At 41.4% G+C, this 15,475-nt stretch overlaps 2 protein-coding genes across 3 annotated transcripts; one reads left to right on the top strand and one right to left on the bottom strand.

Annotated features, from left to right (window-relative positions):
- Positions 1-635: 635 nt before the first annotated feature.
- On the top strand, positions 636-4,899 carry dhrs7 (dehydrogenase/reductase (SDR family) member 7). Its single transcript, XM_071497564.1, has 7 exons — positions 636-872; positions 1,836-1,988; positions 2,205-2,311; positions 2,577-2,816; positions 2,994-3,116; positions 3,251-3,466; positions 4,585-4,899. The coding sequence occupies exons 1-7, from the start codon at positions 743-745 to the stop codon at positions 4,624-4,626; spliced, it is 1,011 nt and encodes a 336-aa protein (XP_071353665.1). The 5' UTR covers positions 636-742; the 3' UTR covers positions 4,627-4,899.
- A 46-nt stretch (positions 4,900-4,945) lies between these two features.
- Positions 4,946-14,266, bottom strand: pcnx4 (pecanex 4). 2 transcript variants are annotated; one of them, XM_071497561.1, is made up of 12 exons: positions 13,946-14,266; positions 13,084-13,128; positions 12,354-12,450; positions 12,075-12,254; positions 10,993-11,531; positions 10,758-10,858; positions 10,386-10,508; positions 9,356-9,716; positions 7,685-7,788; positions 6,491-7,602; positions 6,187-6,373; positions 4,946-5,997 (listed from the first exon to the last, which is right to left on the bottom strand). In XM_071497561.1, exons 2-12 carry the CDS (start codon positions 13,103-13,105, stop codon positions 5,746-5,748), a joined length of 3,078 nt encoding a protein of 1,025 aa, XP_071353662.1. In that variant the 5' UTR covers positions 13,106-13,128; positions 13,946-14,266; the 3' UTR covers positions 4,946-5,745. The 2 variants fall into 2 exon arrangements, with proteins under 2 accessions (XP_071353662.1, XP_071353660.1); XM_071497559.1 differs by having other exon boundaries at positions 12,354-13,128.
- Positions 14,267-15,475: the final 1,209 nt, after the last annotated feature.

Here is a 15,475-nt window from a genome sequence, read left to right as displayed (position 1 = left end):
TAGAGCAATCTGTGAGGTGACCATGCCACTCATGGTCTTCTTCTTGACCAGTGCATTATTGTAACATTGGGGGCCCTGGACAATTTTTTTTCATCTTTCTCTTGGTCACACAATGCTTTGAAATATGCACATTTTAACATAGTGAGGGCCAGCTTGTCTTGTTTTGGTTTTCCATCTCTGTTCTGAAAGAGAATTTAGTTTCGAAACAATGATCACTTTTAGAGAACAAGCAAGTTCATGTGTAAACGTTGTGGTCGAAGTTCATTTTTTACAAAAAGCAAACATTATCCAAAAAGGACAGTTTCAGCAATCTCAACTGGGCAGGAAGTATGAACACAACAACAACACTCAACAAAAACCCCAATCCCCTTCAACAGTTCAAACTCTGAATGATAGGTTATGTGAATAACATGACTGAAGGTGCAACAGAAATCCAAAATTGTATCTCACCCAATAAAAGCTAAAGTCGTTTACAAGGCGTGACCTGTATAATCAATATAAGTTGATCAAAGATAAAGTAAAAAATGATGATAGCCTACTTCCGTGACCACAGTAATGTCAATTTCTCCATCTTGTGCTGAATTTTAATTTCAAAAAGCTTATCAGCGCCGAGGTTTATTTTGAAAGTATGAGAACGGAAGTGACGCCGTACTCGTCGGTTGTAGTTCTTTGGTAGCAGCTTGTTTACAGTGGCTACTTAAGTCATAAGCTCTGCGTTGTGCATCTCATTCATTTCCAACCAATGGACTGTTGCATTGTATTCGCACTGTGGTGTTTAATGCCACTTTATTTTCTCATTCACTTCCTGTGTTTCATTTTCGCGGATGCAGACTTCACTCTGTTGTGGGCGAGTGTGATAGGGCACAGGCCAGGTGAGTTCACTAAACCTGTGCTTGTGTCTGTCGTTTTGTTCCGTTTGTTATCCACAAACAGGCGAATGTATCCTGAAAACACGGGGACGTTCAGGGACAACGGGTCTACTCCGGGATGGACAGTGTAAAACAGCCGTTCAACAACCATTAAATAATAATGAGCTTTTCACGCTTGACCCGAGACTGTACTGTGCTAACACAAGGCTCCTCTGAACTCTCCAGAAGTCTCATTCCACTGTTTATATGTGAAGTTCACCTAAAATATTTTATCTCAGTATTGTCAAATGAGGAAAAACAAGATCGAAATCGTTTTCATATCAAGGCCCAGTGGTGGAGTATTTGAGATATTTTACTCAAGTAGAAGTATTATCACAATGCATAGGTTATGTTTTTTTTAAAAGTTTAATAGTATTAAAAGTAAAAGTCCTCATCCTTGATATTGTACTGCAGGATTATTACTACTGCCTTAATGTGTGAATCACTCGTTAAGATGGAGCTAGTTTTATTTTTTAATGGAGCCCCATAGGATAATATTTTTAGATGTGAATTCATTGTGAATTGCTGTATGTGAGGGGATGTAAATTGGATTATATAATGTGATTATTACTGTATTAATATTGTAGTGAGTCAAAGTGAAGCAAATAGTTTTTTATGCTGTTGGGTAGTTTAAACTATAAGGGCTGTTTTATCACCATATGTTTTGGATTTAATCTACAAGCAGTCGTTTAATTAATGTGTTAGAGTTAAGTTTTTTTTCTTAAATGCAGTGGTATTTGAAGTATAACACACAATAATACAATATTTGAGTAAATGTCCAACACTGTCTAAGGCATACATTTTCCATTGTATTCAGGTGACACAGTAAGCCAGTAGAGAGTGACAGTGAGCTAGTGTAATTATAATGTACAAAACAAATGTCTGCTTCTATATGACATGCTGACAGTTGTGATTTGTGTTAACCAGAGACCAAGTTGAAAGGACTGGTGGTGTGGGTCACTGGAGCCTCAAGTGGTATTGGAGAGGAGCTGGTCTACCAATTGGCAAAGTGCGGGTCACGTCTCATCCTGTCCGCTCGACGTGAGGCGGAGCTGAATAGGGTGAAACGTCACTGTTTAGGTAAGAGAATAAATACTTTAACTTCAGTTCCTTCACAACACACTAGTAACTCTGACATAAGACTTAGTGAACTTCCTTTTCTTGCAGTTAATCTTCATTCTCAAACCAACAATAAATTGCGTAATGGTTTCAGTCCTTCACCTGAGTTTGTTTCATTTTCATTCACTCTTACTCATTTGTAAGATGCTGAATTCATTTAGTCATTTATTCTTCAAGATTACTCTGACCTCCGGGATGAAGATATTCTTGTTCTTCCACTTGATTTGTTGGAGAGGACATCGCATGAGGAAAAAACCAAAGCTGCAATCCAATACTTCGGACGTGTAAGGCCACTAAAATTGCTCTTTTAAAACACAATCTGTTTTCATCATGACTTTCATTGCAATAAGAACATTTCTATTTTTACATTGTATTCTATCCATAAAATTTTCGCTTTCCTGTTTTTCTCTTTTCATTACACTATGTGCAGATGTAACTATGACCAAGCCAAAGTATTCTGTCTATTCATTGTAAGGTAAAAAAAATAATACTTCAAATCATGCTGTTTTCCTTGTCTCTGGTTCTGTCCACTTGTCGGCACGGTTTCAGATTGATATCCTAATTAACAACGGTGGCCGAAGCCAGCGCTCTCTGTGCGTGGAGACCAGTGTTGATGTGTATCAAGCTTTGATGGAGCTCAATTTCCTGGGTACAGTCTCCATCACCAAGCAGGTGTTACCTCACATGACGCAGCGAGGAATTGGGAGTATTGTGACTGTCAGCAGCGTGGTTGGCCTCGCTGGGGCGCCCCTGGCAACAGGATACTCTGCCAGCAAACATGCTCTGCAGGTGAAGGAAATACAGACAAATAATTAGATTTACTTAATGCCAGCTTGTTTAGAAAGTACATAGTTAGTGAAGTCTGTGTTTGGTTTGTACACCAGGCTTCAGCAGGTCTGGTTCATCTGGATCTTCTTCATGTTGTAGTACTTCAGTATATGAAGTAAATTACTTAATTGTCCACAGGGTTTCTTTAATTCTCTTCGAACTGAGCTGACTGACTATCCAAACATACTCATCAGCACAGTATGTCCGGGGCCTGTGCAGTCACAGATTGTCCACAATGCCTTCACAGAGGAGCTGAACAAGGTAATGCTTTTTATTTGTTAGCATAAAATTTAAAAATCCTGTATTTTACCTGTATTTGATATTTATGATGTGATATGACAGTAGCTATTTCAGTGGTTTGGTTTCAATAACCCTTTTTCCTTCCATTACCTAAGCCTGTGGCCACAGCTGGTAACCAGGAACACAAGATGCCAACAAGTCGCTGTGTGCGTTTAATGCTGGTGGGAATTGCCAACGGTGTCAAGGAAATGTGGATTGCACAGCAGCCCTTCCTCCTGTTTTACTATGCCTGGCAGTACACTCCAACATTTGCCTGGTTCATCACGAACATGTTAGGCAGGAAAAGGGTGCAGAATTTCAAAGCTGGTCTGGTAGGTATATGATACTGTCCTTGTGAGAGAGCTACATGTACAAATAAGAAAATAATTTTATTTATTTATTGATTTTTAAACCAAATACCTCTAATAATATGATATTCTGTTCTCATCTATTGGCAAGAAAGCATATAAGGTTATTTCCCAAACTGTCAAACTATTCCTTAAAAGTGGGGTGGAGCAGTGCTAGGCGTCAGCTCCCCCATCTACCTGAAGGAATCATAAATTTGTTTCACCTTAACAGCTGCTACAACACAGGAGAGATGTAGCCACATGCTCACATAGTCATAGAAAGAGAGATTTAATCATCCAAAAAAGTGGAAATTTATGTTTGCGCTGTACCATGGGTGTGGAGGACCTTTACAACCATTCCCCATACTACTGCAGAAGTTTCTCTATTTAAGACGCGTACACCTGGTCAAAGTCAGTTAAAAAGGCACACTTTACTCAGAAACCATCAGAAAGCGCTCACATTTGACAGGATATGTTTTTGTTATGTTTTCTGTATGCTCAGCCTTGCTGTTGCACTCTAAGGTTGACCTTGCTCAATTTGAACTGGGACTGGGGGATTCTCACTGTGTGAACGGACTGAAAGTACTTGAATAAACCAGAATGTGCCAGACACAAAACAGAGCTGTCTCTTAACAGCTGGGGGGCCTCAGCTGTTGCTGACCTTGCTTGAGTCTAATAAGAAGACGGTGGCCAGGGCATGACAGTGAGCATGACTACTTCCCGGCGGTGCTGACTGACTGACTGGCTTGTGTGTCTGGTGGCCTCTGCTGGACAGTGACAGCTGAGGGCCATGCAGAAAGGTCATGTTCCAACTGGCCAGACAGAGCGTCACATGCTTATGCTTCAGTAGGGTCTGTGATGTATTCTTTTGAGGCGCAAAATAAAACTGCCATCTGGAGTATATGCAAGTTAACGTTAAACAGTATTCCTAACCAGTGAAGTCATTGCAGTTAAAGTAATATCAGGGACCTGATCCTGTGACCACAGATTTACAAATCTCACCAGGATGCAATAGGTTCAGGGACAATTTTCAGGCTCAGGTAAAAATGATAAATTCTCGCTAGTCAAGTATCAATGCTAACAGTTAGCATTTTCTTTTGCAGGATGCAGACTCTGCATACTTCACTAAGCCCAAGACCTCCTGAAAGTCTCATCTGGAAGAGGAAACTTGTCCATTGCAATCCTAATGTCTGACCTGAATTGTGATATGTTTTTTTTTTCTGCTAAATCATTAAGGGTTTTGCCTTCATTTAGAAGGAAAGCATTTAAGCACACAACTGCTGTGTATTTGTAACAAGCATCTTCAGATAATGTGAACTTCTGGTACAGCACCTATATAAATTTATCACATAAGGACTAATGGCAATGAAGCACTTGCACTAACCTTTTGAATGGTTAATAAAATGCCATTTGGATCAGTTTTCTGTTCTGGCAAGTTTGTTTACCGAAATATAACAACACTGCTTCTGCCAAGCTATTTTATTATAAGTATATACAGTATTACACATATAAAAATCAACAATATGTACAAGAGACTATGGACATATTCATTTAACTCTTTGTTCTAAATTGTAAACAAGTGAATTGTAAACAAAACAATAGCACTAAACACCTTACACTTACAGCAAGACATATCCAAGGCACATCCTTGATATCTTCAACAAAACATTAAAATTCTTGTCCCTTTTTTGTGGACGTGGAGGGGAGATCACCTGAAAACTGTGAAATCTAAAAAGTACAATAAAATCAGAGGTATTTGGCAGGTGTCTGCTAAAGAGGAGGTGGGCAAATGTAATCACTTTTTTTTTAAAGCACAATCATTAATAAACAAACCACCAAACCCATGTGTTTCAGTGGTCAACTCTTTCAAGACACAAATGTTCAAAGAGAATATTTCTTTTTGAATGTGCTGTTGTAGGAAGTAGTCAGCATTGTCAGTTAAAATCTGTTAACTAGATTTTGCAACTTGTACAAGAGTACAGTGATGACGCCACTGCTTCTTCCTCTGTGGTGCAGAAAATGAAGCACCAAAAAAAGTCTAATTAATGTTGAAAAACAATGTAGGTTCCCATTCAGACATCACTCTTCTGAACTCATATGAGTCAACAGCTTCAAAAGTAAAACTCCAAAACTGATTGAAGTTTTCTCTTTATTTTGCTATAGTTTCCACATAAATTTCCTAGTGGCCATCACCTTTGGAAATAGACGTTTTGCTGTGGGAGTACCGATTGAAAATCACCCTCTTCAGAGTTTTGTCCTTGTATTCAAAGGCAAGGGAAGTGGAGGGGGGGTGAGGAGTAAATGGGGTATCCTAAAGGGGGATCGGCTGCCTGAACAGTTAAGTTTCTTAGCATGAAGGGGTGAGCCTGTATGCTGTAACGTTCCTCGTCATCATTAGTTGCATACAGGAGCTCCCAGGAAAGGTTTGCCCACTGGCCTCGTACCCCCTCTCCATTCAGACGGCCCACCTGCACCAGCTGCTCCTGCAGGGACAGGACTCGCCCTGTGTAGGTTCCCTGTGGACAAGAACAGTCAGTCATAAAAATGTAAAGACTTCACATTTCACTGAGATTGGCTATAAACTGCCATTTTAAATAATCTCAATTTTATGTCGATGACTGAAGACTAGTCTGTAGGAAAGATTCTCAACAGACAAATTTTGCAACATAGACAGAACGTGAAGAAGGACTGATGAGTGTAATTACCATAGCGAGGTCATGTCCTAGAGAGAATAGGAAAGGTTTCTCCTGAAGCACACTGTCATGCCAGCCCTTTTCTGTCACCAGGCCTATGTACCAGTCTCTTTCGTATTCCTCCAAGGTGCTGAACAACTCCTCAGGGGACTCCATGGGCCCTAGGCTAGCTTGATCAAACAACAGCTTGAAACTGAACCTGAAAGTAAAAAAAACATAGAGGCAAAATTAAATGAAATATAAAATTTTCTTTCAGGCATAAATAAGCTGTAGTGATCAGAACTACTAAAACCTGGACACTGACTGTAAATTTTACCTGAAAGCCCGAAGAGCAAGCTGGTAAAGTTCTTTACTTGAGGAGAGCCAGTCGAGTCCTTCTGTCCATGGTACATCTCCACAATAGAGCCTGTAGACGTAACTGGGACTAGTGAAAGCAGACTCTGCCCCCAGTGAGATGAGACATGAAAGTGTGACCTGAGCATGCAGTTCTTTCAAAGCTTCATCCTCCTTCAGGGCTTTAGTCATGTCCTCTGAGGTCTCGCCCTGCACAGTAGGCCCAAAGCGCCCTAAAGTAAAGCGAAACCAGTCCTCAGGAAACAAAGGCCTGAGCTGCAGCAGGCGGGATGGTAGCAACGGTGCTGTCCTCCACCCTGTTGGTAGGTTGAATACCTCTGACTGAGGACAGCTGAAGTTCAGATGAGGAACAGAGCCCGGACTCTCTCTGAAGACCTCTGGGGATCGGCCTTTATCTACTGCTGGCATCCCGATCCCAATGCCCAGTCCTAGAGGCTGCAGAGGTTGCAAAGCAGAGAGAGCCATGTTTTCAAAAAGACTGTCCATCTCCACAGAGCCCGGCAGAGAAGCCCCTGTCTGCAGCGCCGTGTGTCCAGGCTGGACCTCTGCAGTCACTAACGCTACTGTCCGCCTTGCTGGTTGAGGTCCAAATAAGTCATCCTCATCTGACCAATCACCAAAGGAGGTCAAGCTGGAGCTGTCCTGTCTAAACCTGAGAGAAGACACATTGGATTCCACCATGACAGCCTCAGGTGGTTGGTTGCAGGCAGTCTGGGCTAACTGGGAAGACTGGGACTTCCTGCCTCCAACCCCTGGCCCTTCTTCACTGCTCCACAGGAATCCTTTATGCTTCTGAACACAGTATCGAAGGAGCAACCAAACCAATGCTTTAAGAAAATCATCCTGAAGTTTCCTCAAGTTGTCATGAGAGTCAATGATGCCAGAGAGCACATTTCGGGCATCAGAGTAGACTCGAACTGCAAGGGCAGCACAAGGGGTGAGGGCATTCCCCCAGTGCAGGTTAAAGCCCTGGGTGAAGCCGAGCCGCTCGGGGCGCTCAAAAGCAGCCTCAAACACCTCGTCCACTCTCCGTGCCTCCACTGTGTGGCAAGATGTCTCCTGCAGCTCCAGACCCTGTAACAAACCACACAGCATTATGAAATGTTGCTGTAAATCTTTATGCAGTGATTCTTACACAAACTTAAAGATACAGTACCTTAATGTTGACTGTACAGTAGCCGTATCCTCTCTCCAGGATCATTATCCAAACCATACGGTCCTGAAAGCGGCCCAGAAAATGAGAGCCTGGGGCTAAAGAACCTACAAAGGGGGAGAAAATAATCAGTCATCCATGTAGCTAATATGTCGGAGATGTGACTTGTAAATTCAGGCCAATGAGGACAAGAACACACAATATATACATCATACAACACATGGGGAGTCTTGGCGCACATCCCTTTCATTTTGCATCAGCTGTGTGTCCCTCTGCTGACTATGTGGATAACATGGCTAGTGGATGAGCTGCAGGGAGACGTGTACCATCACAGTAGTACAGGAAGGTCATGATACTATTTTAACTGGCTGACTGCACAGAGATCTAAATATTAAATCTCTTCTCGGCCTTAGCTTTCCATTAGTCTCTAAAAATTCACTCCTTTTATACAATGCTGGCTTTTCATTTTGGGAGGCTAAAGACAGCAGACAGACGTTTATTTCAACACAGATGAACAGCAGCGGCAAGGTGATGGAGGCTTTTGTTTCAAGTTGACTAGTGCTTGCTCTGCTCAAGGATAATGTCATGTCCCATAACTACATCTCAGAATAGACCCAGGCGCTTCCTCATGATGGGAATTGACACGCTGGGCAGACTTCTTTCCTGCTCACTGCTCCCCAACCCCCAGTGTAAGTAAAGCAAAAGAACATTACAAACAGCCATTGTTGACTGCAAGTATCAACTTAACAAGTGCTTATTCTGAATTATACATCACAGCTATAGTATCCCAAGCGCACAAAAAAACAACAAAAAAAACAAAAAACAGTAAGACTGAGTGACGACATTACCTCAGCGATTTTATTCAGTTAAGAATCTTCAGTGTATAAATAATGATTCTCTACTTGCACTGTTTTTTCTCTTGCCCCCTCCTGATCGAGCACAGAACAAAATCCTAGCAGCAGCTCCGTTTGGCCTAAGAGTATTACGCAGTTAATGGTGTGGAAACATTTGGATGTAATGAATACAGATCAGAGCTTTTTTTTTTTGGGTCACTTCACAGGAAGCTCAACTGAATCATACAAGCTCACATTACTGCCAGCGACTCCACAGAGCTGCTCACAACAACATTCCTCTTACTATTAAACCATATGAGGTGATGCTTCAATGCTCTATTATCTGCATGCCGTCCCTACTTGACCCATGGGACAGTTCAGTCACTGCAATCATAGTACAAGTCAAAACACATTAAAGTAAAAAAGAAAAAAAAAACAAACAATAAACTGGTGTGTATAAAAAAATGAAGTCACACTGAGTAATATCAGATTTGATTTGACATCTAGCTCTGAAACTTTTGATATATCTGATTGATGAGCTAATGAATTTAAAAAATGATCAAGTCCAAATAGTGAATTATAAAATTTTAGTTATTTAGTGACAATACCAAACAATTGTGAGCCATTACTTGATTCAAACAAAAAAAAAAGATTTTTCTAAAAAAAATTATTTAAATCGGATTAAAATATACCCGAACACTCTCAATATTCTATAATAGAAAATTCAGATAGAATCACAGATCTTATAAATGCTAAAATAGTAAACACTGTTTGTTTGTAACATTTGACAAAAAAAGGAAGACACTGCACACAGGGGAGATATCAAGCATGCACAACTAACCCAGTGACCCTCTTGCAAAGGCCATCCTCAGAGCTGAGGCCAGACTGCTGCTCATCTGCTGGTAGAAGATGGAGTCCGGGCAGGGACAGGCGGTACCCACAGGCCCTGGCCAACTGCGCTGAGGCCTGGGGAACCCTACCAGGAAGATGGGCAGGGTGAAAAGGGGCAGCAGTGGGGCAGAGAGCAAGGCAGAGAGGGTCACTACTGCCAGCAGCAGCGGGCATAGAGAGGCGTTCACAGCCAATAGAGTTCCAGCTGACTGACGACGCTGCTTTTTCTCTGTCCAAGATGTCACCAACACAGTCAGGGTGAACTTTAGCTTGGCCATGAACTGGGTCAGTCTGTCAATCAGGAGGCCCACCTGAATCAGAAACACACAGGCGAACATGATGAGCACTGATCTACTGAGCCACCATCAGGTCTTATCAGCAGATGTCTGTGTAATATACAGCATGTTTGATTGATTTGTGCTTTATTCACTTTTTTATTTTACAACTTTTAGTTTTGTTCTTTATTTTTTAGTTATTCATGAACAATAGTGTATTATTAATTAATGTATTTGAGACACATTTCAATATAAATAAGTCCTGTAAAACACAATCCGTAACTATGACCTAAGTAATAAACAGCTAATTAACACATCTCTTGACAGCAGCAACAATAAAACTGAATACAAAGTCTAGAGTTTGTGGCAAGTGTGTGTATTTGATTACATTTAATCAATAAAGTCCATGGAGTGTATTTTAAACCAGTGGAGTGTATTTTAAATATTTGTGTATTTTAGTACTCATCCATATTTAAGTTTTAAAAAGATGCCCCCCCCCCCCCCCCCCATTATTGTGTAAATGTTGAAGACTATATTGTTTAGGCTCAGAAATTAGGTATCCCATGCACTGTCAATAAATCTGTGTGCTTTTCACAGCTATAGTGTAAACATTTCTGAGATGTATAATGATGCGTTTAGTTCAGATTTAATACCGTGCAGATATAATGTAAAGGGTAGAAACAATAAATTTAACACTGATCTGACCAGAAGAAGCTGAACTCCAGTTCCCAGGTTGTCCCACCCTGGCAACATGTTGTTTCCAGCTGCAAGCCGCACCAAGACCACTACCACCATTTGGAGCAGAGCATCCTCTGAACTCTGCCACACCTGCACAGAGCAATCACTACGCTGAGTATGACAGGCACAAATCTCAAGTGAACAACACTAAGGAATTAATCACAGTTAATTTTAAAGGAAAAAAAAGGGGTGAAGATGAGAAAAGAACATGTTTTTAATGGTCCCATTAAAATCTGCCTGGAGTTACTTTGAAAAGAATGTCTTTATTGTAGTAAATATATTCTGTATGTTATGTCCATGTTGATACTTAAGACTGAACAAGAGTGAGTGTGTACGTACCACTCTAAAGGCTCGTGTGAATCCCACACTGAGGGAAGCCCTGTGGAGCAGCTGCAGAGATTTGTCCATAGACAGGAAAGCAATCATTGCAAATGGAGACACTATGAAGTAAAACACAGTATGTATTGGATCAAAAACACATTTACATACAGAGAGCTGGTGTTTCCACACCTGAGAAATCTATTAAGATTGGAGTAAAACATCAGACTTAAAATACACATTATAACTAGCTCACCAAGATAAAGCAGGACTCTTCTGATTGCTGCAGCAATGTATAATCCTCTGTTCCTCTGCTTGAAAGTCTGTACATTGGACATCCCTTTTGGGTACAGGGGATTGAGGAACACACCTCCAAATACATAGGCTCCCTGGATCTCTCCGAGAGCCCAGCAGAGGCAGAAGAGTATGAGGAGTAGGTAGCTGACAGAAGCCTGAGGTCCTGCAACCAAGCTCTGGGTTTGAGTTGAACCAAGGAAGTGATGCAACAGCCCTGCCTCTGCCATCCCCACCAGAGGCAGGGTCAAATATAGGAGTAGCTCCCTGCAGCCCAGATTCCAGCCAAAAGAACTGGGAGGAGGAGGTGGCGACCCCCCTCTGTGAAATCCACGGTCCCCAAAGGCTGCCCTGGGACCTCTGCAGAGTGTGCTGACCTGGCTGAGGTCCAGGCTCAGCAGAAATCCCGTTGAGATGGAGAAGAGAACCACACCCAGTGTTGAGGGGATGAAGTAATTACACACAGCTACACCGGCAGATACACCAAACATCAACAGCAGCCTGTGGGACAGCATACACACAGGGTAATGTCACACTTGTCACTTCAGTGGGACTATTACTGTCTGATCAGAACTGGTTTCTCACATAACATCAACAGGATATGAATACACATATTTTAGACATACCAATTTGTATATTTGATAGCTGAAAAATACTATACATGAAATCACACTTTAAGGTGAAATACTGACCATAAATAAAATTCAATCTCGTATTTCAGCTGTAGTCCCAGAATTTCAACAAACAATTAAATATGGAGAAGTATGAGACTTAAATCTAAATATTTACCCTGCACAGATATATTCAACATACTAGATGTATGAAAAGACAAGAAGACTCTTCATCTCAGGACACAGACAGGAGACAATGGTGTCAAATCACAAACATAATTTGCTTGTTTTTGTAGCTTAATACTTTCAGATTTTCTACTCAAATTTTCTAACTCTTGGCATGGCCAGAAAAATAACATTTGTCAATACCAGTGGAAACCAGTTATTAGCTACAGTTCAAATTTAGCTTGTAGTTAATTGTTCTAGTATGTACCTTAGGTTGCTAGACATGGGTGAGCCTCCTAAGCCAAACACAAGAGCCTGCTCCATGCCCCAGAGGAGCAGGGCATCCAGGGGAGGCAGTATACCTAGCGCCCACAGCAGAGGTAGGAAGAGGAACAGCACATGGAGAACCTGGCTGGCCACTTGGAGCTCAGGGGCAGGGCCTGAGAACCTAAAATCACAGCAAGATATAGAGATTTATTATGACAGCAAGCACTATTCTATAAGAGGACTTCTCAGTTCATCAGACAACTATGTTGTTTTTGCTCACCTATCGGCCAAGTCCACAGCGATGAAAATAAAAATGTAGAGGGGTCGGGTGAGTGGAGTGATCTCATAGGTGTCCTGTGCCTGGAAAGTGGCCGTCTCTGTGGCGGTATTTACAATTAGAGAATACTCAGCTATACATAGTGTCACCCAACTCAGGACGAAGACCACCAGGGATACACCAATGCTGCCATAGAGAGCAGTCAGTCTACCAAGGAACACATACCATGTTCCAAATCCACAGAGCACCCCAGCTAGTACTGTATGCAACACCACATTCAGCCCAAACCTCTTCCCAGGGGCAATGAATCGTACTGTCTCTGGGCTGACACAGTGAGTGAATTCCACTTCCTCTTCATCAACTAGGATGTTCGGCGCTCCAAGTCTCTCCACTGTGCCACTTCTCCGAGCAGCATACAAGGCCAGGGCCTGGACACCCGCTGCAGCCCCAAACATTAGCATACCAGAGAGCACTGCTGCGTAGAGCTCCTGAAGCAGCTGCAACTGACAGAGAAGAGTACCAATACCCCCAAAAAGCCATGGTGTCAAGAACAAGACTGCCTGGTTAACATAGACATATGGTGGGGCACAGTAGCCCAACTTGAAGCGTGGACCCCCTAACACTGTCTGGGGGAAGCGCTTCCAGAAGAACTCCTGCTTGTACTCATTAAGAAGGGGCACATCTGGCCCCATTCTGACCATTCCTAAAGGGGTGGAAGGTCATCTCCACGCACCTGAAGGAGGATTTCCATTCATCGTCCCAGACACAGTGAAACTGTCTGCAATGAAGCACACCTTCAATTAGTCAATGGAGGAATGATTCTCATCAAACATAGTACAGATGCACTAATACAATACATTGTCAAGCAGCAGTAGGCCCAGTCGGTGCCTCTCATGCAGCAACATAATACAAATACTGTCAACTATTTTAATTTCATCATTTCTGATTCTGATTTCACTTCTGTTAACCCAGGGAAAATGTCACTTCTTACAGCGGTGATACCATTAACAGAAAAAATTATAGTCATTTGTTTACAACAGGACAGACTTGTCTGACAAGCCTAAACCCCTTGGTACCTATTATCTGTGATACAGTCATTGGTGTGAAAATACTGGATGTTAAAAGACATGTTATCGGAGCATCTCTGAAACTCTCGCTGAGGTTGCTGATGTGTGGAAAGTGTTGTTAACACCTTCGCGTAAAAGAGGACGTTTTAATAGCAAAGGCACGAATGACCGTCGGCTTGTTATATATAACATTAAAAGAGATACAAGACAGGAGCATCGGCTACTGCGTTGCCATGAAAACACAACACACAGGAGGTTGTGGATGCGCTAATGTGGGGTAACCTGTTCAAGCTAGAAGCCGGAGATTTAGAGTCTCGCTTCATAAAACCAAACCAGGTAATTAGCGAAAAGTAAATTATTTTCTAGACTGGGACTGTTCTTGTCCCTTTCCCTTAGCTAGCTCTATTATTGTTAGCTAGCAATACCAGCAAGTCTTTTCAACTGGACTATCCGTTAGCCTGCTATAACTAACATGTAAATAACAGCATGTTGGCAACCGTCAGTGTCACTGGTGTGAGATAAACTTACCGTTAACAGCAGAATACCCAACGGCAGCTACGCTTTGTGTAATATTTGACGATATCGGTAGTATTGTGGGAAAACAGACGGAAAATCGCCAACACTAATATTAGCTGCTAGCTAGCCGTTAGAAAGCCAAGCAACATCGGCATGATACACAGACAGATTGTAACCAATAGGAGTGGAGATGAGAGGAGACGGAGTCTTCTGATTGGCCTGTACAGATTAAACCCCGCCTTCTACACATTCAACCCCGCCCATTCAACACCGACACGCACACACATATTATTAATGATACAAAAGGGAACAACACAAATCCATGTTTGTTGTGTCTTTTGAAAAGAGGCATACTGTTGAACTCTGCTGCGTTACTGAAATACTCACAAAGTACCAACTTAGTGAATATAGAAAACACTGGGACACTAGTTGGGTTTATTAACATAAAACAAATATTCATATAAGTGGGAATAATTTTAAACATAAACGATGATTCATGTCTGTACTACCGTCAATTTATACATTCACATATAAACAAGTGCTGTCATAGGAACAAGGGTACATTAGACTGTGACTGTTTGTTTCTATGTGAGTGGGAATCATATTCAACAGTGCCGACCAGCTTTATCTGTATTGTATGACAACCAAGGATTTTGCCATTCCAAGTTGCTCTCCACTGAATATTGAAATGAATTATAATTACATCAAATAACACATCCCAGGGGGTTGTTTACCCTCCTTTTCCCAAATTATTTTTCTTGGCACTTGCCAGTATCTTTAAATCCTGAATCTAATGCGCTTAGTCGACCCCTAAAACTGACATAGGATTAGGAATATGAATATTACATACTAAATCCTTGTTATCATGTTCTTAATGCAAAAAGATCAAATCCTACAAGTATTTTATCATTTCAATATAATGAAAGTGAATGTGATCAAGCGTCCACTGTCCAAAATATTGATTTACTTAGAAAGGAAAAAGGGCAAAAAGGAGGATCATGAAATGATCAACTAAAAAGGCCACAATATCAACACAAAGAAAGATAACAGTCTGGAGAAAAGGAGATTAAATTATTGTTGTTGTTGTTGTTATTCTTCACTGGGGCTGAGGGGATAAGGGTGGGCAGGAGGTTGTGTTTCCTTGTAATCTTGAAAAAGCAATTTCTGCTCCGTGTAGGACACAATAAATCATAACAACAGAAAAGGCTGTCAGTCACGACAACATGTATTGCACCCTATAATCCCACCATAGCACCACTTATTTAAAATCATTGCTCCAATTTTGTTACAGCTGTCTGATGAAGAATATCCACTCGAAATAAGGCGTAAGAGTCATTAACGGAAAAACACAAATGCAAAAAAGGCTGATACCAAATTGGCCTGTGTACAAAAAGCAGACCATCTGACAGTCCTCTGAAAATTGATTCCTGTTAAATTTACAAGAAAATTGGGTATTTGTCAGTTGTTTTGTTATTGTGTTACCCTGTGTTTGCTATTTTAACCAAGCAACATACTTTGTGTGATTGAAATAATGTGATAAAT

This window comes from Trachinotus anak, unplaced genomic scaffold (assembly GCF_046630095.1).
Source record: "Trachinotus anak isolate AG129_WGS33_773 ecotype Australia unplaced genomic scaffold, CSIRO_AGI_Tana_v1 ptg000015l, whole genome shotgun sequence".
NCBI lineage: Eukaryota > Metazoa > Chordata > Actinopteri > Carangiformes > Carangidae > Trachinotus > Trachinotus anak.
The sequence above is the reverse complement of the archived record's forward strand: the minus strand, read 5'-3'. Positions and strand labels throughout refer to the sequence as shown.

Coding starts and splice junctions, on each gene's coding strand:
- dhrs7 (XM_071497564.1), top strand. CDS start 743: ATGGACTGTTGCATTGTATTCGCACTGTGGTGTTTAATGCCACTTTAT. Junction 1,989..2,204: donor GGTGAAACGTCACTGTTTAG/GTAAGAGAATAA, acceptor TTATTCTTCAAG/ATTACTCTGACCTCCGGGAT. Junction 2,817..2,993: donor CCAGCAAACATGCTCTGCAG/GTGAAGGAAATA, acceptor AATTGTCCACAG/GGTTTCTTTAATTCTCTTCG.
- pcnx4 (XM_071497559.1), bottom strand. CDS start 13,051: ATGGTCAGAATGGGGCCAGATGTGCCCCTTCTTAATGAGTACAAGCAG. Junction 11,532..12,074: donor CCCATGTCTAGCAACCTAAG/GTACATACTAGA, acceptor GCTGTCCCACAG/GCTGCTGTTGATGTTTGGTG. Junction 10,509..10,757: donor TCACACGAGCCTTTAGAGTG/GTACGTACACAC, acceptor TGCTCTGTGCAG/GTGTGGCAGAGTTCAGAGGA.